At 43.6% G+C, this 27,053-nt stretch overlaps 2 protein-coding genes across 2 annotated transcripts; one reads left to right on the plus strand and one right to left on the minus strand.

The window, feature by feature from the left end:
• The first annotated feature begins 7,624 nt into the window (after positions 1 to 7,624).
• Positions 7,625 to 22,248, plus strand: LOC310801098 (protein mono-ADP-ribosyltransferase PARP14). Its single transcript, XM_083665081.1, has 17 exons — positions 7,625 to 7,878; positions 8,073 to 8,185; positions 9,393 to 9,420; positions 10,168 to 10,419; positions 10,628 to 10,855; positions 11,071 to 13,520; positions 13,757 to 13,993; positions 14,105 to 14,326; positions 14,717 to 14,843; positions 14,978 to 15,133; positions 15,990 to 16,052; positions 16,500 to 16,685; positions 19,260 to 19,463; positions 19,584 to 20,204; positions 20,381 to 20,526; positions 20,816 to 20,990; positions 21,365 to 22,248. The coding sequence occupies exons 1-17, from the start codon at positions 7,701 to 7,703 to the stop codon at positions 21,646 to 21,648; spliced, it is 5,670 nt and encodes a 1,889-aa protein (XP_083521207.1). The 5' UTR covers positions 7,625 to 7,700; the 3' UTR covers positions 21,649 to 22,248.
• Positions 22,249 to 24,138: 1,890 nt separating this feature from the next.
• On the minus strand, positions 24,139 to 26,162 carry hrh2b (histamine receptor H2b; the record flags this gene model as incomplete). Its single annotated transcript, XM_083665244.1, has 2 exons — positions 24,139 to 24,633; positions 25,545 to 26,162. 2 exons carry the CDS (start codon positions 26,160 to 26,162, stop codon positions 24,139 to 24,141), a joined length of 1,113 nt encoding a protein of 370 aa, XP_083521370.1.
• Between the last annotated feature and the right edge of the window lie 891 nt (positions 26,163 to 27,053).

Below are 27,053 nucleotides of genomic sequence, written 5' to 3' on the forward strand. Positions count from 1 at the left end.
TCCTCAGGATCCAACAGGCTTTCTCCACTCTGAACCTCTTGCTAAACACCACCAAGACGAAAGTCATGTGGTTTGGTAGAGAGGGTTCTGTGTCCCCTCCGCGATGCGGCTATCTTGGATATGGTCACTGAAAACAAATACATTTGGCTAGACAGTACTCTGTCCTTCTCATAACATGTCAGTAGGTTACAGTCCAAGGTCAAGTCCAGACTTGGCTTCTTGTACAGAAATCGTTCCTCCTTCACTCCGTCTGCCAAACTAACAGTCGTTCAAATGACCATCCTACCCATGTTATGGTGATGTCATATATAGGTTGGCATGCAAGGGTGCTTGCTTGCTCCAGAAGCTTGACGTTCTTTACCACTCTGCTATTAGGTTTGCCACAAATGCCCCTTTCAAAACACACCACTGCACTCTATATTCTTCTGTCAACTGACCATCCTTACACACCATCAAAATATCCATTGGCTCATGCTCATTTACAAAACCCTCCTTGGTCTGTCCCCCCCTTACCTGTGTCGTTTGCTGCAAACAACATCTGCTACGTACAACACTCATAACCATATCCTATTAAAAGTTCCTAAAACAAAAACCTCACTCGGTCTGTCGTCATTCCGGTTTGCTGCAAAAACGCTAAAACTAGACAAATGTATCCCCAAATCAGCTTTGAAGGACTGCTACCGATGCATGTAATTGCTTCCCGTCCTAATATCTCCCTAAGAAAGCCTTGTATAGACCCCTGTCAACTAATATCCACACTTATATTTATTTATTTTTTAAATGGTTTGGCTTCTGTAATTTTAAGAATCATTGCTCAGTCTCCGGGTCATTCTGTTACCAAAAACCCACATAAGTGTAACATATTTTCAAATGTCTCTTCCTCATGGGGAGAGAGGATAATAAAGGTTAACACAAGTAGGAAGTATAGGCAGACCTACCAAATACTTTTTTTCTAATATTGGTTTAGTTCATGAATTAATAAGTGATTCAAACTGGTCATTCTGTTACCAAATCAGTAACAGAATGACCAAATCAAATCGGTAACTGAATTACTGAAATTGGCTACATTCACATACTGTATTGTACAGGTTGTACATATCCTATAAGGGATCTTAGACTGTCCCTCTCTTCGTATCCTTTTGGGTTCCATGTACAGTAGAACCTTTTTGATAGTGGATTCTACATGGAACCCAAAAAGGTTCTCCATGGAACTTAAAAGAGTTCCAAAAGGGGTCTTCCACAGGGACACGGTAGTAGTTACAAACCACAGCATCACCATCCTCACCAAGCACCACATCAACATCCTCATGTCATGCTCCAAAAAATTTAGACTTAATTATTGAGTTGAGTACAGTGGGAAAAGCAAAGCCAGCACACAAATATGTAACACGAGTAACTGCCATTGAGAATGATGACATACATATCAGTGTATAAACTATGTCAAGGACAGAAAGGGAACAAAATGTCTTCATCATTAAAGAGCGTATTGACACATATGGTGTGGTCCTTCCCACACCGGTTGCAGACAATACAGATTTTATTTTGCAGAGGGGTGTCTCTTTGTGTGTCTGCACATGACATAGACATACTAATATTTTTTTCAAATTCTGTTTTTTGGTAGCAAAAGTGTAGGCTATTTTTATTTTGTATAAATGAAGAAGAACTAAAACAAATGTCATTGATTTAAATCACATTTATGTTTATTGTGTTTTGTGAGTTTAATCAATTACCCTTTTTAATGTTATATATAAGTTGATTAACGTAATGAGAGTGTCTACTGTATATTTCTACCATTGTGTCCCTATTTTGGATGACATTCAAATCCAGAAATTGTGCATTTCTGTAGGGGACCAATGCAGTCATTCAGTTACAATCATTCTGTTACCGGATGTAAATCCACTTCACTTCTGTAGCTCAACAACCAAAATACATATTTTGAAACTCAATGCATCATACAGTATAATAGAGTTTTAGGGAAACAGGAAAGAAAAGGGTGATTTTAGGGTAATTCCGTTACCAAACTTTGAATCTGAATCTTGAATCTGCACAGTAAAGTAAATCTGTTTTTTTCAGTGGGAATTGTTAGGAGTAGTTGTATGGTTTGTTAAACTTTGCTATCCAGGGTTTTTGTGTGGCATACATTTTTAAAGTGAAAAATTGAATCCCAGCAACATTCTGTTACCGTGGAATTGCCTAAAGCCTAACAACAATGGCTCAAGCAGTATGTCACCCGCAAATACCAACAGTACATGTTGAAATATACAACGTTTTTCAATTCTATTTATAAAACACATCACACACACACACAAACACACTCACAAATGGACAGATGATTTCGTGACCTGAGGTGATTATTCACACAATCCTGTAAATCTCTCAGGAAAGGAGCACTTTCCCAGAGAGTGCCAGGGTAAAAATAGGACCAAGATAGCCAAGCTGTCTAAAAAAAATAAGACCAGATAGCCAAGCTGTCAAAAATATACCATGTCATACTGCATATTAGTGATCCATTCAAACATTCTCTGTGTTTGTTTGTTTAACACTGGGAGTGAAAATGGGTGTAAAGTAACTATTACAAAGAAAAGAACAAAATAACTGAGTTGGAGGATTTAGGATCATGAGCAAGAGAGAAAGAACAAATAAATGCTCAGTTCAGAGGGTGAGTCCTCAGCACAGCCTTCTCTCCAGCATCTGTCAACTGCACCAGCTGCCAACTCCCTGCATGGCATGTGAGTAACTGTCTTGGAAAAGAGCTGTTGTGAGAGAGGGTAATGTACTGTTTGTCAAATTGGGTTTCAGTAAAAGGCTACAGTAGGAACAAAAGGACAGGAGACAATAAATAAAAAGTAAAAAAAAATGTTCACTCCATATCAAAGATTGGCAGACATCTCTGTTCTAAGATTGGTTTACACTCCACCTCATCTAAATGGAGACTAGTGTTCAGTAAACTCGTTGTCCCCCATGAATGGTGTATCGCCCCTCCTTGCGTGAATTGGTGACAATTATCCAAACGTATGACTTGATTAAAATTCCAAGGATTTGTTGGTTAGGTTTTGTTTATTAGGTTTTCTCGACTGAAAGCAGCACTGAGATTATTCTGCATGCACAGCACTGAGGGATAGATTCATGGCGCAGCACTGAGAGGACATGCACATACTGTACATACCACTTAAAGACACACACACACACACACACACACACACACACACACACACACACACACACACACACACACATATATACAATCAAGTTGTACCTCAGACATCAATAAAACACCAGCCGCCCCCCTCCCTACCCAATCTTCCTCATGAGCCACCTGAACAATCACGGAATGCAGGGGCTCCTCCAATCAGCAGTGAGCACTGCCAAGCCCCCACGCTGAGTGCGCTCAGATGAACCTGCCCCCCCGATGCTTCCAGAAGTTTAGTAGTCAACTGTGTGTGGCATGATGAGAAGTGACAGTGACAGTGGGAGGCCATGGAGAAGAGGGATATCTGGGGCTGAGAGACAAATGCAAAGAGCTGCTTTATCGCAAGACACACGCTTGACGACCACACGCTCACTGTGCCTCTCTCAACACAACACAATGCTGTTTTTAATCTCACACGATACACCATTCAAATGCTGAGTCGCGATGCGACGGTGGGACCACACACTCAATGAGAATCTGACCGAGAATGAACAAAGGACAGCATTGCAGTACTTACACCGGGACACATCTCTCCCCTTATGCCTCTTCTCTCTTCATCTGCCCTCTCTTCTACTACTCTCTTCAAGATTCTGGCCTCACAGTTTATGACATGTTGACTGTTGGAGAAGCAATAGCTCTTTAAGAACATGACAGTGTTTGAAAGGGGGTTGGGCAGGTCAGGTACGATTGCCAAGGGAATCAGGACTATACACATAGGAATATATGAGGAAAGTGCAGAGGTAGAGGTGGGTGGGTGGATATGTTTAATTCAGTCAATATTTCATGAGGGTAAAACAGCTAACCAGTGCACTCTGCTCATCAGCAAATAGGCCAAGAATACCCTGAGACCACAGTGTGTAGGAGGAAGGGTGGTGTGTGTGTGTGTGTGTGTGTGTGTGTGTGTGTGTGTGTGTGTGTGTGTGTGTGTGTGTGTGTGTGTGTGTGTGTGTGTGTGTGTGTGTGTATGTGTCTGTGTGTGTGTGTGTGTGTGTGTGTGTGTGTGTGTGTGTGTGTGTGTGTGTGTGTGTGTGTGTGTGTCTGTGCCGGGAGGAGAGTAACACACTGGTGAAGGTGCAGTAAGAGTGAGCTGAGGAGAGTGGTTTGTGTGGGTGTGAGGGCACAGTGTGATGTGAGGTCGATCACCTGGTGAGGCTCGGATGTGTCGCTAACCCAACACAGGAGGTCCTCTGATGGAGCTGCCCAAGGTGTCTAGGGGGGGGGGGGGTCACCATCACTGTCAAATAATGGAGGGTAGAAATGAAGAGTAAACCGGGTACACGGTGGTATGCAGTGCTACTCTGTTAACATGTGGGTCAAAATAACTGCATGATTCCACTAACCATAATGAACGTCTTCATGATGCCAGAAATACCTTCTCACTCTTCACTTTGAATATGAGCATGCATGTACGTGTGCGTATGCGTGTGCGTGTGTGTGTGTGCTGCAGTGTTTGTAAAGCACAGTTTTGGTGCCATAAAATGCAAATGCTCAGGTTTAACTATGTGTGTTACACAGAGGTGTGTGCAAAGTCGTTACTCTGCGCAGGCGTAGCAGGGTTGGAGTAGCGCTTTTGCACGGTCTAGCCATAAACAGCAGTAATAATCATTTATTTAGCTACTCCCTTCCCCATCACGACACTGCAGCTAAAGCAGAGCTCATACTCCTGTGTGTGTATGTTCCATGTTCCCTCGGTTATTTGTCATACACCTACTCTGATTAGGGGAGCATATAGCCATGCTATATGAGAGAGAACAGAAACAGAAAGAAAGACAGACAGACAGACAGACAGAGGTACTTCTTACACTGGGTCCCCCTACACATGACTTTTCCCCCCCTTCCCTCTCTGTCTCTCTGCCCCTCTCTCCCACCCTCCTCCCTTTCTGTACTGCAGCATGCGTCTGAATGATAGCCTCCTAAATGTGAGGGGAGAGGCAATGCAGGGAGTTAGAGCCCCCTCAAGCCCCAAAAGAAACAGAAAATACTATAAAAAGAAGAAATTAAAAACTAATAATAGCCACAGCCTCAATCCACAGACCTAGGAGGAGTGAAGAGATAGTATTAAAAAGAGAAAAACAAATATAAGCTACTACAGGGACAGGCATGAATGAGCGGAAAAGTAATTTGTCTGTGAAACAGCTCAGCAGAAAATCTCATCTCTGCCGCAATATTACGTTTGCTACTTTCTTCAGGGGATGCTTGCTTCTTCTTCCTGTGTTTTTTCCCCCTAGTTTTGGAGCAGTGAAACAGTATTGAGTTGGAAGAGATCTCACTGATCAATTTATTTTACACCTTGCTCTGAGGGGCTATACCTTTTCTCTGATGCAGTGTTGGTGTTTTTACTGTATTATCAACTCTGGGAGTGAAAATGTTCCTTGTATGTTTTACTCGCATGAGAAATAAACCTCTGAACAAGATTTCTCTCATCTTTAGATACTCTGATTTGCTCTAAAATACTTTTCACCTCAGAAGACAGTGTCACTGCAGTAAATTGGAAAAGATAGGATAGAGACACCAGAGGGACAGATGGACAGACAGGGAGATTTGTTGTTTGTCAACTGAGGTACAGCGTATTCAGATCCCCCTCGGGACTCAGAGAGGAGCTAAAGTTACTGCTAAATTATTTTGCGACACTCTCTTTCTTTATCATCATCTCCTCTGTTGTCTGCATTATTTCTTCTTTCTTCTGAGGTCAGTAATGGAGGATTTATATGATGGTACTTTGTTTCACATCAAGTCATGTGTGGGGTAGTGTAGCCCAATGTCAGTATATATGGGTCAAAAACAATGTGTAAACATAGACACACTGTATCTCATACCATGCTGTATCAACCAAGGCACTGTTAGAAATTATTTTTATAAAAACAGTTTATTATTGCTATAATAAAAATACATTACTGCAGTGTGCTAAATTTACTAATGTGATGGCCTGTTGATAAATGAGCGATGGATCAAGCATTAGTCCCATAGTACGTTGAATTAATACATGGAGAGGTTGAGCCAGGTCATCAAGAAAGATGTTGCAACACACGCTTACACAAAGAGCTATAGTGGAAAGTACCAGGCTAGGGAGGACATACCAGAGTAGGTATCTTATCTCTTACAGGGTGCTGACACCGCAGCTGGGATGAATGGTGTGACCAGCCCGTGAACAACAAGGGATGCCAAGTCTAAACCGCGGTTCCTCCCCAACCAAATAGCCAATCACAATCATTTTGTATACTGTACATACTTTGTTTGACTGTTTGAATGCATCCATTTTTGGAAGGTTGGTTACAGATTAACAGCTTGCTGACTGTGATTTTCTTCTCCAAAAGTGGTCCTTGTACAAGTCTAGAATTTTGACATATAAATAAATAGCTAAAAGTAAGAAGTAGTTTGTCTTCTCCTTCAAATAAAGAACACGTTTTCTGACAGCACTTACTCCTGAGTGGTTGTCTATAATGACAAGTCCGTCTAAAGATGCTGTCTGGTAAAAGTTTCCATGAAACAGGTTATCCAAAGTGATCTTATCAAAGGGTATACAACCATGAGAGCATGCATGCGTACTTGTCTCAGTGAACGTGCCAGCTGGCCCTGTATAATGCAGTATGTCAGTGCCGTGAGCAGCATCCCCAGCCCCATCCTATGCTGCCCCTTTGAGGGACTCCTCCCTGTACAGTATTACCTTTTGCATGTCATCAGGTACTGTACACCAAAGCCTTGCTTGACTAGAGACCATAACCAGGGGAGGCTAAGGACAGTAAAGGATCACCTTAACTCAGTCTGTCTATCTTATAGACTGATAATAAGGCTGTGTGTGAAGGGCCGAGGGAGGAGATAGAGCAAGACCAATACTCTCTCTGCTCATAGCAAATGTATTTTCTGAAACATGGGCCCTACTGCCATCTCCTGGTGAGGATGAGTCATATTCTCTGAAACATGCTACCATCTCCTGGTGAAGGAAGATAAGTCCTGGTTCTCACTCAAAATTGAGCTTTTTACTTGTTTTACAATTATTGATAAGTTAAACCTGCCTACTCTGTAAATGTATTGGATCAAGAAAAATGAAGAATATTCCCTGCAACTTTATTTTAAAGCATTCTGAAACCGACAAGTCAACATACAAGGGGGATAATAATTCCTAATAAATAATACCTAATAATAAACATAATACCTAATATGGCTACTTCTGAAATGTATTCATGGCTGTGCAGAATTAAACTATTGTACTGAAGTTCCCTTGTAACCTACACCATGAACAACACATCATGGAAACAGCGACGTAAAAATACCTGAGTACAATAAAAACACCTATATGGCCAATGTGATTATAAACTTACATCGTGACGTGAAAGGGAGTTGGCATGAACTATTGAACCTTGAACAGTAAGTCTAAAGGAAGTCACATAATATTCCAACAATTGATTTCCTCGTCAACCGAGCCTGAAACGAAAGTGAAACGTGTATACAGGGGAATAGGATCGCGGTACTTTTCTTTCTCGCTCAGTCTTCGAATGAGAGGGGCGAAATCATGGATGAATATCCCATCACCGTAGAGGGCATTTGGGCAACAACTCTCTCTAAAGCGGTAAAGAACAAACTACAGATTCATTTCCAAAGTAAAAAGAAGTCAAATGGAGGGGACTGCCGGGTAGACTACAACGACCACAGCACCACGAGAGCAACTGTTTACTTCAAATCTGAAGATGGTAAGCAACATTAATTGGTGTTAACCCACAGTTGTTTTAAAGTTGTCTTAGTCCCAAATTAAAAACATTGTCTTTGTATTGGCTATACAATGGTGAAAAATGATTAATGTATTGATACACTGCGAATCTAAACTTGGACGACACATTTAGACGGTGATTAGTGGTAATACCTTGTATGTCGCATTTATTTCTAGTCAGGGACAGAGTTCTCGCAAAGAATGACCACGAAATTACGATAGAGAATGAGACCGTGAGGCTGAACGTTTCATCAACCGGGAAGAATCCGGGGGAGACGCGTTCGTCATCGGTAAGTACAGCGACTGAAAGCTAAGCAAACACAACGTTATATTGTAAAGAATGTAGACTTAAGCAAGCAAATAAGCAATCGGTGGTAGACAGCTGAGTAGTTTGCTCTGTCATGCGCCACTATCATGTTAACCAATCAGAGGTAAGGGCGCGTCGTGGTGGTTACCGCGCCCAGGTCATTGCAGACGTTTTGCACTGACTAAAAGAAATAACCTAGATGCAGGTTAATCATATGGCATACATGTCGTAATTTAATATTTCCACATTAACTGTCAATTACATTGTATTTGGGACCCTATGATATCATACTTTGAGAAACTGGAGGCGCTCCCACCAAATGAATACCTCTGACCTCACCCCTATCCCTTTTATGTTGCTGTGTAGTATCAACCACTAAAAAAGGTTCATTCTTTCGCTTGTATGGAATACTGTAATTATGTGTATTTGTCTATATGTATAATGTATGTCACTTTTTATGCGTTTATTTTCATTGTGGGTATGAATGCATAGGAATGTGTTGGGGGGGATTGTTGAGGGTGGGAGAAAAACAGGGGAAAAAAGAGAACAATGTTTTATAATGTATACCAAAATTATCTCTGAATACAAATATATGACACACGAAAAAAGTAACTGTTAATTACTGTACCATCATGTAGGCCTAGAGGTTAGAGAGGCTGGCCAGCAATCGGGAGGTTGCTGGTTCGATGTGGAGCTGGATGTGAGCTGGTAACTGGAAGGTTACTGGCATCATATCTAAGGCTCCTACCACTGCCATTGTGCCCTTGAGCAAGGCACTTAACCCCTAACTGCCCCAGGGGTGCCGAATATGGCTGACCCTGTGCCCAGAGCCCAGAGCTCTGTTCTCCCTTGGGGGTGGGCAAGTGTGTTGTCTTGGAGGGGGGTGTGTGTGCAGTGTGTCTGTTTTGTCCCGGGGGGGGTGTGCATCAAATTCCTACAATTGATGTAACATTTATTGCATGGCCAAATAAAGAGTCTTCTTCTTCTAAAATGGACTGTACAGTAACTGTATCAGTGGACACACTGCTGTCTCATTTACACCACATCCAGGATAATAATTAACTGCTGTGACTTTACAGCTTGATGATGGCAATCATCTTGTTGATATGCTGATTGGGACATGAGGGATATACATGATGTTGTATATCCCGTTTGTTTTGCATCATTTGGTTGTTTTGTCTGTTTTGCAGGTTGGTGCAACAAGGAGTGAATTGTCAGGTAATACCCCTCTACTCTTTGGTCAGTGGTCTTTCCTTGGGTTCTGGACTATAGTAATACGCTAGAAAAGAAAAAGACTTGTTGTATACGTGTGACCTACTGTAAGACTACAAACTCAAGTCTAATAACATATGAATCACTGTTGTTATTTTTTATATATATCTATACACTCATATAACACTTTATTAGGAACACTTGTACACCTTCTCATGGTGGAGGTGGTGTAATGGTGTGGGGAATGTTTTCTAGGCACACTTTGGGCCTGTTAATACCATCATCGCTTGAATGCCACAGCCTATTTAGGTATTGTTGCTGACCATGTGCATCCCTTCATGGCCATCATTTACCCATCTTCTAATGGCTACTTCCTGCTTCTGCACCATGTCACAAATCAAAAGTCGTCAAACTGGTTTCATGAACATGACAATGAGGTAATTGTTCTTCAGTGGCCTTCCCAGTCACCGGATCTGAATCAAATAGAACACCTTTGGGATGTGGTAGAACGGGAGATTCACAGCTTGAAAGTGCACCTGAAAAATCTGCAGGAATAGCGTGATGCCATCATGTGTGATGTCATCATGGACTAGAATCTCAAAGGAATGTTTCCAACATCTTGTGGAATCAATGCCACCAAGAATTGAGGCTGTTTTGAGAGCAAAGGGAGGCCCTACCCAGTATTAGTGTAGTGTTCCTAATAAAGTGTTATGTGAGTGTATGTATGTGTGTGTATATTGTATGTAATTATAGATGTGTCAGGTGGAGAGCAGGATGCCCCTGAGAGTACACCTGGTGCTAGGTCTGGGCCAGAGGAGGAGGCTGGAGTTGAAGAACCTCCTCAGAGCACTGCGGTTGTACTGGAGAGGGTTCCTGAGAGCATGCTGTCCAGAGATCTGCTGAAGATGCTGGTGGAGAGTATCTGTCACCTGGACGACGACAACTTCTCTGTGGAAGTCATCTGTGAGACAAACACAGCAGTTGTGACTTTCAAGAATCCCAACGGTACATCACTGCTACACTCTACACTCATATTAGACTGGTTTGGAAGAAAAATAAAACATTTGTTTAGCAACAAGAATAAACAGCACCCTGCATTTGTTCATTTTACAAACTTGGCGTATCCCCCCCCCTCCCTCCAAGAAGAGATAATGTTTATGATTTAAGGAACTGTTGTGTATGATATTAAGGATGCTATGGTGTCCCTCTTTAGATGTGGAGAGGTTCCTCACTGACACCAAGAGCCACAAGAAGTTCCAGCCAGGTGGTCTTGTTGTCCGAGTGCTGGAAAGATGTCAGAGTGTTAGAGTAGAGAGCATGACCCCTGCTGTGGTCAGAGAAATGCTGGAGATTTACTTTGAGAGGTGGGGGGGTCCAGTGAAGGACATCATCATGATCCCAGAGGAGCAGGCAGCTATTGTCACATTCAAGGAGCCAGAAGGTATGACCTGCTGTGTGAATGAGAAATGTTGTTAGGAGAGATGCACTTCTTAAAGTGTATTTTTAATAACTGTAATGGTAGGGCTTATCTAAAAACACTTTTATTATGCATTAAGGTTATGTCTTTCATTAATGAAATTTAGTCATTTGAATTGATTTTGGAAACCTCCTTTGTTTGATGCTCTTACATACATTCTCTTTCCTATGTCGTTTCAGCTGTGGAAGCCATCCAAAAGAAAGACTGTGTTATCTGCAAAGTCCCAGTTGAAATGTATCTCTACTATGCGTCTTTAGGAACTGCCTTATATGGCGAGGACAGGCCAATGTGTAAGATGCCTGACCCCTTCACAGAGAGTGTGCATCCTGCTATATATAAATTCCTCCTCATGACGAGAAAGATGTCCATCATCAATGACCAGATGAAGACCCACTTCTGTCAGGTGAACATGGACAGTGCTGAGGTCAAGCTCAGCCCTCTACCCACCTTGCTGAGGCAGAAGGGTCTCGCAACCAGACATGTGGACGCATGGGGGAGCAATGCCTCTGATGCCTTCCGTCACATTCTGGGCCAATATACAGCGTTTGAGTGTGCCGCTAGTGCTCAAGCGTGGAAGGCAGTGGAGAAAGAAGTCCGCTCAGTGGTGAAAGAAGATGCTATCCTGGTGTTGGACGCCACCAGAGGGACTTTGACAGTTGCATGCCTAGCTGGAGACATGGAACGGCTTAGGGGTCCGGTAGAGGAACTCATGAAGAGGACCGTGAGTAAGATGGAGAGGCAGAGGGACGGTATCTTAGAGGAGATGGATGTATCCCCTGTCATGTACTACATCCTCCAGCAGGATGGACTTAAGAGGAGTGCAGCAGCCATATCCCCAGAGATAGGTCTTTCCTACAGAAATGACAGTAAGAAGCTGGCTCTGTCAGGCCTCCCCACAGAAGTGTACAAGGTGAAGACCTGGATCCTGGAGAAGGAGCTCAAGATGAGTAAGAGGCAGCTGAATCTAGACTCCAATCTGCTGGACTTCCTGAGGTCAGTGGACAGTATGGAGATGTCACAGGACCTGTTTACGTCCCGAGGCATCAGTGCTGTGTACAGCATGGAAAGCGAAGGGGTGCTTCTGACTGGCAACTCAGACAAAGCCCTGGCTGATGCGGAGCACAGAGTGAAGGCTGTTCTGTCCGTCCAGAGCCTCGTGGTGGAGGACCAGGAGGTGCTGAGAATACCTGAGTGGAAAAAGCTGAACAGACAGCTAATGGACACCTACAACTCCTCAAAAAAGAAGACCATGGTGATACAGTTTCACCCAGAGGGAGGAGACAGAATCACAGTGTCTGGCTTTGTTGATCCAGTGAAAGAGGTCAGCCGCTCTCTGGAGAACTTTGTTGAAAGCTACTCTCGAGTTGAAGAGGCTGTCCGTGTCAAGTCCTGTGCCGTGGTTAAATTCATCGAGGAGAACAAATCTCAGGACTGGAAAAAAATTGCCAAGGCTGATGAGGTGAGAGTCCACTTTGACCCTAAGAGGCCCAGAATCAGCCTCTCCGGGCCCCGTCAATATGTGCGGAAGTCCAAAGCCTCCTTTCAGGGGATGGCTTCAGCTCTCTGTACTGATGAGCTCACAATCATGAAGCCTGGGGCTAGGAAGTACTTCCTCCAACAGGGGAGCGTGTTTGTGTCCACGGTGATGAAGGAGTATGACTGTGTGGTGCTGCTACAGGAGGATCACATGCTGAATGAAGAGGAGGATGATGAAGATGAGGAGGAGGGGTTTGGAGCTTCCTCCTGCTGTGAGGTGCGGACACCCAGTGGAGTCCTGGTCTCAGTCAGCAAGGCTGATATCTGCAAATTCAGAGCGGAGGCTGTAGTCAACGCAGCCAATGAGGACCTGAAGCATATTGGGGGCCTGGCTTTAGCGCTGCTCCTGGCTGCAGGCCCACGGCTGCAGACCCTTAGTGATGAGTATGTCAGTAGGAATGGCCGGCTGCAGCCAGGAGACGCCATTGTAACAGATGCAGGCAACCTGCCTTATAAATATGTGGTCCATGCGGTTGGTCCAAGGTTCTCAGACTTTGACCGGAACACAGCAGTGTTTCGTCTGAAACGTGCTGTGAGGGAGAGCCTGCGTCAGGCTGAAGGGGTTAACTGCTCGACTATTGCTGTCCCGGCTGTGAGCTCTGGGATATTTGGTTTTCCTCTGGACCTGTGCACAGAGACCATTGCCCAGGCGGTGCACGAGTACTGTGAGAACCAGAGGGGTCAGGGATCCCTGACTGAGATTCACCTGGTGGACAACAATGACAACACTGTGAGAGCCCTGGCCCTGGCTGTGAATAGAGCATTCAAGGACATGCACCCAAGAATGACCTTGCCTCCGCAGGGTGCAATCAAGGGAAGTGGACATCGGGGAAGAGGACAACAGGGTTACAGGTATCAAGGACCTGGACATCACGGACAGTCCCCAAAGGGACACCAGGGACGAGGAGGTAGAGGAAGAGGAAACAGACCCCGAGGAAACTATCATGGAAACATTGAGCCTGGGAGACACCAGGGGAGACACCAGAACCAAGAGAGGTTTGAAGGGGAAAACAGAGGGGAGATCCTGGAGACTAATCACACACAGGAGGGGCTAAAGATCATTCTCAGGAAAGGAAATATTCAAGAGGAATTTGTGAGTTCACTTACTATGTATCACCTCAATATCTCATAAAGCATTGTTACATAATACATCTATGTAGTGAGTATGAATACCAGATGATGAATATCACATTTTCTACCACTAATTATTTTCTATGGATGACAACTGCTGGTAGAAGTAATCATGTTTATCCAAGAAGAAAGAGCTCTGAAGTAGTCAAACCCTCTTCATTTTCTTCAACTGATGGTCATTTGGTTGTATACCCTTAGAGTGATGTCATTGTGAACACCATCTCTGAGAATGTGGATCTCAGCCAAGGTGCCGTCTCCAAAGCCATCCTACACGCAGCCGGTCCTCTGCTTCAGTCAGCAGCCAGGGATGAAGCTGGCACTGCCAGACTGGCCTATGGTGATGTTGTGGTCACTGACGGCTACAACCTGCAATGTCAGAGAGTGTTTCATGCTGTCTGCCCACCCTGGGATCATGGAGCAGGCCCAGCAGAGAAGGTAGGCATGCAATGTTTAAGAGTGGTATGCATAGTATGAACCACAAAGTTTCAACTGAATTAGAATTGTATGAAATGCATTCTATATGCCCATGTGTTTATGTAATTTCAGGTTTTGATTACCATCATCAGAGATTGTCTGAAAGAAGCAGAGAAGCTGAGACTGGCATCCCTGTCCTTCCCCGCCATTGGTACGGGGAACATGAGCTTTCCTAGGACTCTGGTGTCCAAGGTTATGCTGGAAGAGGTCAAAAACTTCAGCCAGAGTCGAAGCCCTAAATACCTGAAAGAGGTGGCCATGGTCGTACACCCCAGTGACACCCAAACTGTGGATGTAAGTTTGAAAACAGTCAAATAGTTTTAAGGGGACTGCCATATTTATCATCATTTACATTTTTGACATTTAGCAGATGCTTTTATCCAAAGTGACTTACAACAAGTATATTTGTCTAAAGTAAGTGAATCATCAGCCATCATAAGAAAAAAAAAATCTATGCTAGGACCAGGTGCCACAATGCTAGAGGATGGAAGGATTCTTTTATTTTTTTATTTTTTTATTATTAACAGTAGAGGAACTGTACAGAGGGGTAGTAGGGGATGAAGAGGTATTTAGGAGGGACAGTCAAAATGTAGCCTGAAGAGATGGATCTTCAGCCTACGGCGGAAGATTTATCATCACAGCTTCTCACAACTACTGCCTACTGATTTTGCTCCTTTTTATCAGTGCTTTGTCAGGGAATTCAAAGGCCAGACACAGGGAAACACTTGGCCAAGAACACATGCTGCTGGCCAATCACAACATACCCCTCTTTACAACAGATCCCATGTTGGCCAATCACAGCAGTCTTCTGGTAAGATGACTTAACAGCCCAAATTGCCCTGACACTTTCTACCATTGGCTGTCTGTTGAGACCTCTCTGCTTGATTGTTAACCATTGAGGCTTTTTCACAAAAATCACTTGTCTAAATAGTTTCTCATCATTAGGCTCAGGCTTCTTTGGGCAGGTCACATCACCTTCTCTTGGTGTGTACCACATGCAAATGAGACACCTGACCTTTGAAGTGTCGTCAGGAGACATCACCAAAGAGACCAGTGATGTCATCATCAACGCTTCGAATAAGGACTTTAGCCTCAAATCAGGTGACTGAAGTACTTCTGATACTATATAAGGGATGTGTCTGAGGAAAACAACTCATTGTCATGATTGATTGGATGGATTCAGAGTTGTTAAAGTCAGACTGAAATAACATTTTTTATGCTTTTGTTATGTCAGAAACAACAATGTAGCACAATCTCCGGTTTCAAAGTAAAGTTTAAATCAGCTTTAATTCAATTATAGATTTTCTTTTGCTTAAACTGCTCCAGGACTGACTTGGTGTGTATCTTTGGTGGTTGACTGACAGCCCATCTAGCCAATCAGTGTTACAGCTGGTATTTGTTCACAATATCTCATTTCACAGATAATTTACTCCACTCACTAGAATCATGGCATACCTGCTATTGACTGGTAGAGTATTCATATTCAGAGAAAATCTCCTGGGTTACAATCTGCCGACATCTAGCAGCAGGGATATTAAGTTTATGCTAACTTTTGTTAGTTATTAGCTTAGCCAGATGTTGAACTGTACTGTCTACATGACTGGGCACACAACGTTGTTTACAGTTGAGGCGGGCACACTTCACCAGTACCTTATCATGATTGGAGAACATGCAACTATTGTAATTTGTGATGTCAGAAGTCATAGTTATCTACAATGCTATAAAATATAAAAGCAGATGGTGCACTTTGAAAAAATTTAAATCTTAAATTGCCTGAAATAGCTTTAAGATATGAAGTTGCTATGCAAAGAGGTGAAGCCATTAGGTAATGTTGAAGAAGCAGTATACTACATTAATGATATTGTACATAACTGTTTATAGTATACAGGATTAATCACAAATAGATGTCAGTGATGACCCTCGCCGTCCACAACCTAATTCCCTCTATCCCTCTCAGGTGTATCCAAGGCCATTTTAGACAGTGCTGGATTGAAGGTGGAATTGGAGTGCTCAGGGATTGGTATGTATCAATGTTCAAATGTCCAAATATAGAAGAGTGGTGTGTGGCGTTTGCTGGTAAAAATGTGGATGAATGGATGAATCATGCACAGACCTAATCATGCACAATAATGCACAGACATAATCATGCACAATCATGTACAGACATAATCATGCACAATCATGCACAGACCTAATCATGCACAATAATGCATAGACCTAATCATGCACAATAATGCACAGACATAATCATGCACAATCATGCAAAGACATAATCATAGACAATCATGCACAGGCATATTTTTCAGTCATTGTTTTAATACTCTTCATGCCAAAATCATCTTGTAAAGAAGGGAATCAGATTTGAGTCAGAGTTCTTGGCTCCTATAACAGTGGTGTATATTCTGAAGCCACAGTAGACATAGCATTATTGGCAATGCATTTGACATCTGCATATCTCTGTCCACAGTAAATTCCCCACACTTCCAGTCACCCTCGATGATAATGACATCAGCAGGAAAGCTCCCATGTAGAAACATCATCCATATTGTCGGACAGAATGACCCAGGGAAGATCAAGGAGATTGTCTATGCTGTTCTTAAGATGTGTGAGGAGCAGAAGTTCACCTCCGTCTCCTTACCAGCTCTTGGAACAGGTACAGTGCTGCACAGGTTTGTGTGGCGTAAACTGTTCTCTACTGTTATGTAATCTAGGTATCACAATTCCATCTGGACACTAGGGGGCAGCAGATACCGCCTCATGGGCTTATTAGCACACAGGTGCATCACTAATCAAGGACCTTCTATTTTAGTTGTGTGTTTTCTGTAGCCCAGAGTCATAGCTTGACACTTGTCAGACGTTCAGTTCTCTAGCGGTCTTCCAAGTCTTGTCCTAGTAGATTCTCTCTCTTTGTTATTTTTAAGTCCTTTCCTGTCTACCCTGTGGATTGCTTCAGTAAAGTGGCCTTTGCCTTTCAACTGCATTCCCTCGTCTGGTCTCCTCTCTGCTCCTGAGTCCTAGATCACATAACCTCACAACAAGCTATGACCCCAAAATGGACCCAGTGGAGATCGATCAGATCCGAAACATTGTTTCCCACCAGATAGGACTACTGGGGCAACAACAGGAGCAACTCTCCCAAATGGCAAAAACATTCTGGGCACTTCCGGGCCACTCTCTGGGCACTTCCGGGCCAGCAACTCCACATCCCTGATCCCGGAGCGGCTGCTGCCCAAGCCTCAGCACCCAGGGTGTTAATCGTCGGTGGGGACCCCCCAGTGAATCAGCCTCATAAACCCAAGATCCCAGCTCCCGAACATTATGACAGCCACCCAGGAAGGTGCAAGGGGTTCCTTACCCAGTGTTCCCTGGCATTCGAGCTGCAGCCCTCGTCGTTCCACACCGACCGGGCCAAGGTCGCCTACATCATCTGCCTGCTCTCAAGGAAAGCCTTGGCGTGGGCAACAGCAGTGTGGGAACAACAGTCTGCTTTCACCTCCAAGCTGCGGTGTGTCTTCGATCACCCAGTTGGGGGACGAGAGGCAGCGAGTTGACTCTTCAGCTTAGGCCAGGGGCTCAGGTCAGTGGCTGACAGAGGCGGGCTGTCAGGGCCAGCAAGGCCTTCTCTGCTGGCCTAGAGATTGTCAGAACCAGAATCTTTTTTTTAATTTTATTTTTTACAAATTTCATTCCCATCAGTCTATTAACGTTATTTCATTGCTACTCTCTCCCTCAGTTGCGCTGCTTCCAGTGCAGCTCATATAAATTAGAGCTTTTATCCAATCAGATGTCTCCGGGTGAAAAGTCTACCCTGAGGCCTTCAGAATTTCGAGTGATTCCCTTCTGCTGTTGAAGCAAATGGGGAGGATGTTGTTGATTGTCATATTCCTTAACCAATCAGATTTCGAGTTTGCCATGTTCAGCGTATTCTTTGACACACCGGAGCCTTCTAGCTTGCCTAGCCGCCTATGTCAGCATTTTTTTACTAACTGAAGTAAAACTAACTAGAATGTAACATAGCATCATCTAAGATTTATTTAAACTTTCTTCTGTGACTTTTAGATTTTTAGATGTAGTGCTTTACATTTTTTACTTTAGATTTTTACTTCGCCCTGTTGTTTTAACGCACAATGGCCGAAGGTGGAGAATAAATGGATTTGGTGGCGGATTTATTGGCAAAGCCTTTTTCGAGAAGGACCTTTCAAGAAAAGCTGGATATTGTGAGGAAGGGTCGACCAACCACGCAGCTAGCAGCCCAGTCCCAGCCAGGGAAAGGATTTCAGCGGCACTTTCAATCGAGCAACTACAAAAGGTACACCTGGCTTACAGCGTCGAAGGAACATTGTATTGTAACTCTCATAGGTGTAGAGCCTCATGTTAAATCACTTTATTCCACTCGATAAAAGTTACTGTCACTGTGAATATGGGGTGGTTACATTGAATGACAATAGCCTATAGCCCTAGTGTCATGGTGAGGTTATTCAAAGGCGGTTTAATTGCCGGAGGATAGCACTGAAGGCCTAGGTGTAAAATACACTGCCCGCCACTGGTGGCTGACTTCGCCATCGAGTTCCGGACCCTTGCGGGAGTGGTTGGAATCCGGAGACATGGATCACTGCTTTTCACCATGGATTGTCCGCCACCATCAAAGACAAGCTAGCTGCTCGGGATCTTGGAGGGGACCTCGAATATCTTATTACGATGGCTATCAAGATTGACATCCATGAGGGATTGAGACAACGCCACCTCAACAACACCCCAGTCTTCTGGTTTCCCGATCATCCAAAGCCTCCCGAGCCTAGTCCTGGGGAGCCTGTGCAGCTGGGCCATGCCCACCTGAGTCCTCGAGAATGTGATACTAGGGTGCTGCAGACCTCCGTTATGTTACAATACTGTATGTGTTATGGAGTTGTAGTTTTTTTGTATGTAGTCATACTGTCTTGTGGTGTCATCATTTCCTGGTAAGATTCAGCCTCTTAACTACCATTGAATATATCTTTCCTCCTGCCATTTCTATTTATTGTGCATATAAAGTACTATTGTACGCCTCTCTTTGCCTTGTCTTCTTTGTTCCTTTGTTGTCTTTTTCATGATTGATTCGTCCCTGTTAAGGACAGATTTGCTTCCATTTCACTTTCTGTTTGTTTGTCCGTCTGTCTACATATGTGTGTGTCTCCCTGTCTGTCTCCATAGCCATGTCATTGTCTGTCTGCCTCCATCTGTCTGTCAGGTCAGGGCGGAGCGAGCCCCTCTGCTGTTGCTGACGCCATGATGGACGCAGTGGTGGACTTTGTGAGGAAGAAGAATGGACAGTTTGTGAAGAATGTGAAGATCCTGATTTTCCAGCCGGCCATGATGGCCGAGTTCCACAAGAGCATGAAGAGGAGAGAGGGAGGGGAAGTGGAGGAGAAGGGCATCTTAACGAAGATAAAAGGTCAGCGAGTGTGAAACTGAGCTACTGTATAGAATACAATAGGAGCTGTAATTGTAAACTAAAACAGTAACACTTGTCATGGTGTTTATATTGCTTCTGTCCCCTTCCCTCATTCCACAGATTCATTTACATCCTTCTTTATGGGCCCCAGTGATACACGCTCTGGCAGTGAGAACTATGTCTTGGAGGGTGAAGAGTTTGACCCTGCCGTGTTTCAGCTATGTGCAGAGAACCCCCAAGCTGTGAGCCGTGCCAAGGACTGGATCAGAGACCTCATCGTGAGGGAGCAGACTGATAAAACCATCAAGGACCAGTACATCAGCCAGCTCACCAAGGAGGACGTAGATCAGCTGCAGGCCCTGCAGAGGGAGTTGACGGTCAGTATACGCCTGGAGAAAAAGGGCCCTGATTACCTCATCCTCCTGGAGGGTCTGAGCAGGGATGTGCTGACTGCAGATACGAAGATCAGGGACATGATCCGGATGGTGGAGAGGACAGAGAACCGCAGAGAGAAAGCCTTCCTGCTAAGCAGCCTAATTGAGTGGCAATACCCAGACAACAGTGGTAAAATGGTACCCTTTGACATCATCACCAACTACAACTTGGAGGAAGCCTTTGGAAAAAAATGCAAAGTGAAAATCAACATCAACAATGATGATTACGAGGCCAATGTAGTCCACAGAAAAGCTGTCAGGACTAGGGGCAAGAAAGAAATTGAGTTGTATAGGAAAGAACTAAAAGGTGTGTTACTCCATAATGTATCCTTTTTTATATTGATGAATATTACTGTATAAATCGGTCCACCCTGACAGACTGAGTTGACTGTCTAAATCTATGAAATCTGATATTGATAAAGAAAAACTAATTAGGACATAATGAATTGACTACTATATTTCAAATTATGTACTTTTCCCCAGATGTTACCTCAGTGTCTATGCCTTCACATTGGGAAGACATGAAGGGTTCCCTCTTAACGCTGGTCCCTCAAACTTCTGGATCAAGTGAATACAGCAGCGTGGATCAGGAATGTCGGAAGACTGGCTTTAACCTCACTGTCATTAAAGTATGTTAACGTCATGTATGTGACTTATGTTTCATATGAAATATTGAGGGGCACTGGAGATTCAGAAATGATAATATATCATAACTGATACTTGAAGATCAGATATGTTACAGAATAATAATTGCAAATTATGGCAGTTGTTTTTAAACCCAGTGAAAGGCTCCAGTGTTATTTGTAGTCCTCCGTTGTCTGTGAAATTATTTTAATTTGGTAAAGCACTGAAGTAACAAAGAAATCACTGTCTATATTTAGCTGGTGATTTTTCAATGCTGTACTTTGGTGTTGGCAGATTGAACGGGTCCAGAACGAGTCACTGTGGAAGAACTACCAGATAAAGAAGGAACACCTGGAGGGGAAGAACAAACACAAAAACAATGAGAAACAGCTCTTCCATGGCACCTGTACAACATCCGTCAGTCAAATCAACAATCACGGCTTCAATCGCAGCTATGCAGGAGTACATGGTAGGGGAATGAGAGTGACGTCCATCTCATGGTGCATGTGGTTTGATTACATAATGACAAATACTGTCATTTGATTAGTGATAAAGAGAGAAAAGTGGTTTGAGTTTGAACTGGAGAAGATGTCTAACAAATAATTGTATAGTTCAGGAGTCACACAAATTATTTTAAAAAGTATGACAAATGACTCAAGTCCATTGCTATACAAGCTAAATAACAATACATCAACCTGTTAATATACTGTAGTAGTTGCTAAACACACTGTTACTAGTACTACATGGGTATGAGGTAAAGTTATTGTGAAGTGTTACTGGGTGGGATTATTGTTTCATGTTTAAGTGTTCAGCTTTAAATTAATGGAATATGTTTTTCTTCAGGAGCTGCGATTGGCAATGGGTCTTACTTCGCTGTGGACCCCAGTTATTCAGCAGGCGGATACGCCCAGCCTGATTCCCAAGGGCACAAGCGCATGTACCTGGCCAAGGTTCTTGTTGGAGATTACACTACAGGAAAGCCAGGCTTGGTCGTGCCCCCTTCCAAAAGTTCAGGAAATGTTGCTGACTTGTATGACAGCGTCACAGATAACAAGACTAATCCATCCATGTTTGTGATCTTCAATGATGTGCAGGCTTATCCAGAGTACCTTATCACATTCAAGTAAATTTGATTGAGCTGTATGTTTGTTTTGTAGAAATCAATACTTCATAGCTCAAACATGTCACAAATATCAGTTTAGATGTCTTTAAAGGTTTATGGGTTAGTTAGAGCTGTTATTATGTCATGTCTGAGATTAGACAATCTAAGCCAGCCATGCTGCTGGTCTTGTTGACAGAATTGTAGTAGAGTAACTTCACTTCTTATGCATATTACTGATAATGACAATTAGATTTTGGACAGAAAGGGGCCTGAGTTGTAGTTTGAATGCATTCAAGTGCCATTACAGTAGGATTTTTGGGGAATTCTTTAATGTCAACCAACAATCATTTGAATTATCATTTGTACATTTGCTTTTGCTAAAAAAGCCTTTGTTGCCTCTCATCAGATTTTAACTTTTTCTGTATTTCCCCCCCATCTGTTTACGTTTATCACAGTCCTGGGTGCCAGGCTGATATTGCATTCAACCATGCTCTGTTTATACCTAGCCAAACAAGACACCAACAATGGACACCAACAATGGAATTGGCTTGCTAAAGCAGAACTAGACTGGCACCCAGGCTATGATACAACATCACTGTTGAATAAAGGGAACTACTGTAATCAACCTTACTGTACCTTGTCGTCTCTGACCATGTGTTTTTTGGTTTCTAGCTATAGATTTAGTAAATGTACAATGCAGGACAGCATGTGAATTCACAAATTACTTTCGGATTCCTGTTTTGGATTTGATTTTGAATTTGATTTCTTGTTTTGCAGCTCAGCAATACCCTTACAATACTCCTATCACCATAATTTGTCATATTTATTATAGTAGATATACAGATGTCATTGAAATGATATGCACAAACAGATAAACCAACATTTGTACAAGATTTGTTTTGTTGCGAGAACACATTTGGTCAGTAGAGGGCAGAGACAGCTCATTTGCTCTGGCATATTGGAACTTCCAAACAACTAATGGTGAGTGGCCTGCAGGCTGTGTGTATGTGCTATGTGTTTGTATACATAGTATTTGTACATGTGAGTATTTGCATGTGTATTACGCAGGTATGTTGGAATAGGTACATCTTGGACATTTTCATTCATACAGATAATTCACTATTTATACAATTTGAGGTGATATGGTAAGACAGAAACACTGCAGTCTATATTTCCAGTGGTCAAAAACCAACAGGAAATCACATAAATGCTCTACATTCCAGCACACAGCCAATGGTAAAAAGTGTCATGGTGCTGAAGTCCTCTTCTCTTTTATGGCTGCACAGGTAGGGGGTAAGTGTATCTTAGCAGCATACTGTACATAAACGTGGGGTATGTTTGGTGATTGTGCGGCAATGCTTCCCAAATGATGGCTCTAGGCTTTCTATTGCATGCAACTTATGATTGGGCTGTGGCACGAAACACTATTCTACTCATCATCTTGAGGGCCACAGGACAATACAACATGTATGAGCAGGATTGCAGCAAAGAAAGGTTTGGGAGCCACTGACATGAGGAAAACGATGCTCCCTGGAACTCTGGCTTGGTCCTGATTGTAGTGGTACATTATTAAAGGGTGAACAGGTATCCCATATGGAGCTAGGGTCTTTGGGTGACACTTCTACAGTAGATGCCCCACTTTGCTCCTCTCAACCGACATCCTGGATGCCATCCAAAGCAGGTCTGACTGGACAAGCTGCTCCGGTCTAGACCGTCTGCCTAAGAGCTGTTTGGGATAAAGGCACACACATACACGCACATACTTCAGTCAACAGTCAGGGTAGTCACTCATTCACCATTACTGATTGGATTTACAGCAGAGAGAGGAGAACCACCTCTGGAAACATTTAACTGCCAATGTCCCAATCAGTTAGCGAGGGAAATGATCAGCTTGGACACTGAGCTATCCGGTCGGTTAATATTGACTCTCCTCTGTCCTCAATCATGTTCATTTTGCTTGTATTTACCAAGTAACAGGCAGCCATTTTGTATTGGCCAAAGACTTAATCTACTGCAATATGTTATGTATGCTCCCCACCTGTAATAAACATTGTGATTTTGTTTTCTTTGTCCACTCCACTATATTTGTCTACTATACAGTATATCCTAGCTTTGCAGAATGCCCTACTTTTTTGCAGATCTGTCAAGAAACCTGTCATGTACTGTAGTTATGTCCCACCTCAGCTCAGAGTCTAAGTGGTGTTTTGTGTTGGTTTTAGCTCTGCATACATCAGTGTGACTGGCCTGAGCTCTGTCTGTCTCACCTTTGTGTCTCACCTTTGTCATGTGTCTGTGTGTCTCACCTGTCACCAGGTAGACCCAGGTATAGCAATGGAGTTAGGACCTGAAAACAGAGAGAGATGGTCTTGTGTTTGACGTGGCAACATCATGCTGTGTATTGTTTCAAGTGTTATTGTTATAATATGTGGCCTTAAATGTGGTGCCTGGTCCTTTTGGTATAAGTGTCATCCATCCAGTGTGTTATACCTTTTAATATAATACTGTATTGGTTGTTTTACCTGGTCTGGTCAGCAATGATATTGCCATTTTTCTCTGTCAAGGTGAGGCTTATCACCTCAGACTGGTTGTCCTTGGGGAGAGGGTCTGTGTGTCCGTTAGACAGATGAGTGTCACATTGTCCCTTAGAGAGGGGCGCACGTTTCTGCAGGCACACACAGATAGACGTGGAGATATTGCTCCACCGTGGCCCCCTGCAACGCAGCAGCTCCCCATATGCCTTGCGGAAGTCCCTGTTGAGGGCTGGGTACAGGATGGGGTTCAGGGCTGAGTTAAAGTAGCCCAGCCAGAGCACCACAGAGTGAACAGTCTTTGGAGGGTCTGTCTCTGCCCTAATGCCCATGCAGGTGAAGAAGGTGAAGTAGGGGAACCAGCAGATGACGAAGGCCCCGAGCACCGCTGCTAGTGTCACTGTGGCTTTGTGCTCCCGCGTGGTGGCAGCCACTGATGCTGTGCGGGTGAATGAGGGAGTGGCAGCACGGATACGGCGTACCTGAGTGAATACATACAAAAGGTAGAGAGACTGAAGGTCTGTAGATGGAACACATTCAGTTGCTATCAGCCCAAGGGGATTATCTGAATAAATGGACGTAACAGTAATTGCTATGGATAACTCTTTAAAGTCGGACTGAAATAGCAATCACTAAATGACGCTCATAGTAATGCCCTAACCCTTTGTAATTCTTGACTTTCAAAGGTTAAGTTTCATATCTAAGTTGTCTCTGAACTAATGACTCAAAGTAAATAGCTGTGATTTCTGACATCACAAATTACAATAGTTGAACGTTCTCTAATCATGATTAGTCGCTGGTGAAGTATGCCCGCCTCAACTGTAAATAAAGCTGCATGCCCAACTATGTAGACAGTAGAGTTCGACAGGTAGCTAAGCTAATAGCTAGCGAACGTTAGCATAAACGTCATCTCCCTGCTGCTAGATGTCAGCAGATTTTAACCAAGGAATAGTTTCTCTGAATATGAATACTCTACCAGTCAATATCGGGTATGCTATGATTTTAGTGAGTAGAGTAAATTATCTGTGAGTTGGGCTATTGTTCAACCAGCAGTAACTTACATTGATTGGCTAGGTGGGCTGTCTGTCAACCACCAAATATACACACCTAGTCAATCCTGAAACAGTCTGAGCAGAGGATAATCTATACATGAATTAAAGCTGAATTAGTGAACTTTAATGTGAACTTTGAAACATGAGTTTGTGCTACATTGTTACTCAGACATAACAACAAAAATCAGTCCGACTTTACCAGTGCCATTTATGTACAGTGCTATTAATACATTATGACTACTGTATGTGCTCTTCTAGTACTACTATTGCCTCCACCAGTCCTACTACTACAGTGCTACTAATTCCACTACAAACAAAAGTGATAGAGATTGAATATGAACCTGCTCTCGTGCCACACGGAAGATGCAATGGTACATGCCGCACATGACCAGCAGTGGAAGGTAGAACATGACAAAGGCATCCAAGAGCACGTAGTTGTTATTCCACTCATAGCGGCAGGTGCGCCCCTCCTCCTCGTCCCCCATGTCCCAGTTCAGGTTCTGCACGCTGAAGTCGGCTGTGTTCCAGCCCATATGGATGGGTACAAAGGACAACGCCAGTGACATGGTCCAGATGGTGGCTATGGCCAGGCCCACCCGGCGAGAGGTGACCCTACGAGAGTAGGAGAGAGGGGCTGAGATGGCCAGGTAGCGATCCACACTGATGGCCAGCAGGGTCATGATGGAGGCTGTGCAGAGCATCACGTCCAGAGACACATAGATATTACACAGAACACCCCCCAGAGGCCAGTTCCCACTGCGCAGCTCCAGGGTGGCAGAGAAGGGCAGCACCAACAGGCCAAGTAGGAGATCCGTCACCGCAAGCGACACAACGAAGCAGTTAGAGGTACGGCGCAGGCGGCGGCTGAGCCCCACCGCCAAACACACCAACACGTTCCCGGCGATGGTTAGCACAATGAAGCACACCAACACCAGCCAACGCAGAGCTATGGAGATCATGGTGTCTCTCCCCCTGAGGCTGAACTGGGTCAGAACGACCTCCCCTGTCTCCACATCAGCCCTGTTTCTATTGTAAGCCTCTCAGCTCCAACTGGCAGGATCACAGGCAGGATCACAGTCAGAACATAAGCCCAAAGCCAGGTGTGAACCTACTCCTTACAAGACTTGTGGAGTTCTTCGTAGTGACAGGGTTCTGTCAAATCAGTGGTCAAAGAAAGAAAGATTAATCAAAATGTGAATGAGGGCTTTAGAAGACTCCTCTGCTGAAGATGGTGAGGTTCATCTGTAGATGGAGAGGAGGATGTTTCTCGGCTATTTTTTTTTTTTACCACCACAGCAGATGCCCTCTACGATGGAAGATCCCCTGGTGAACAACAAGAACAATGACCATTATACTGAAGTGTTCATATTTCAACACAAAACCCACTGTCACTTGTTAGCGTTCATATGCTGTTATTAGATGGCAGATGTTTTAAAGGCTGTGTTTGTGAACATTAGTGGCCTTAACATTGACCCATGAAACAATGCTCTAATTATGCAGGAGTATGAATACAAAGCAACTATTTAGTGTAAAGACCAAAGGCACCTATGAATTTTTCTTAGAACATATTTCTTAGAATGACAAATTTTCCCTGTCTGAAGCAATGTCCTATTATGTCACATATACTTTACCTGGTTGAAATATCATCACAGGTTGTTCTTTACTTCATGTATGAGCAGGAATTTACTTCATTAGATACCAAATGTTAATGAATGCACTTCCTCTGACGCCTAGCAATGTTGTTTCTCTTGGAAGGTCACCGGAATATTACTTAAGCCAACTTTAGCTTGAAGTCTATCCACAAGGCTTTTGCGTACACAGATTTCATATTAGAGCCGGTTGACGGGATC

The sequence above is a fragment of the Argentina silus genome (genome assembly GCF_951799395.1).
Source record: "Argentina silus genome assembly, chromosome: 2".
NCBI classification, from domain to species: Eukaryota; Metazoa; Chordata; class Actinopteri; order Argentiniformes; family Argentinidae; genus Argentina; species Argentina silus.

Excerpts from the sequence above, each read along its gene's own strand:
- LOC310801098 (XM_083665081.1), top strand. The coding sequence starts at position 7,701 with ATGGATGAATATCCCATCACCGTAGAGGGCATTTGGGCAACAACTCTC. Across the intron at positions 7,879-8,072 it reads TTACTTCAAATCTGAAGATG|TCAGGGACAGAGTTCTCGCA; the intron begins GTAAGCAACATT and ends ATTTATTTCTAG. Across the intron at positions 20,991-21,364 it reads CAGCTATGCAGGAGTACATG|GAGCTGCGATTGGCAATGGG; the intron begins GTAGGGGAATGA and ends GTTTTTCTTCAG.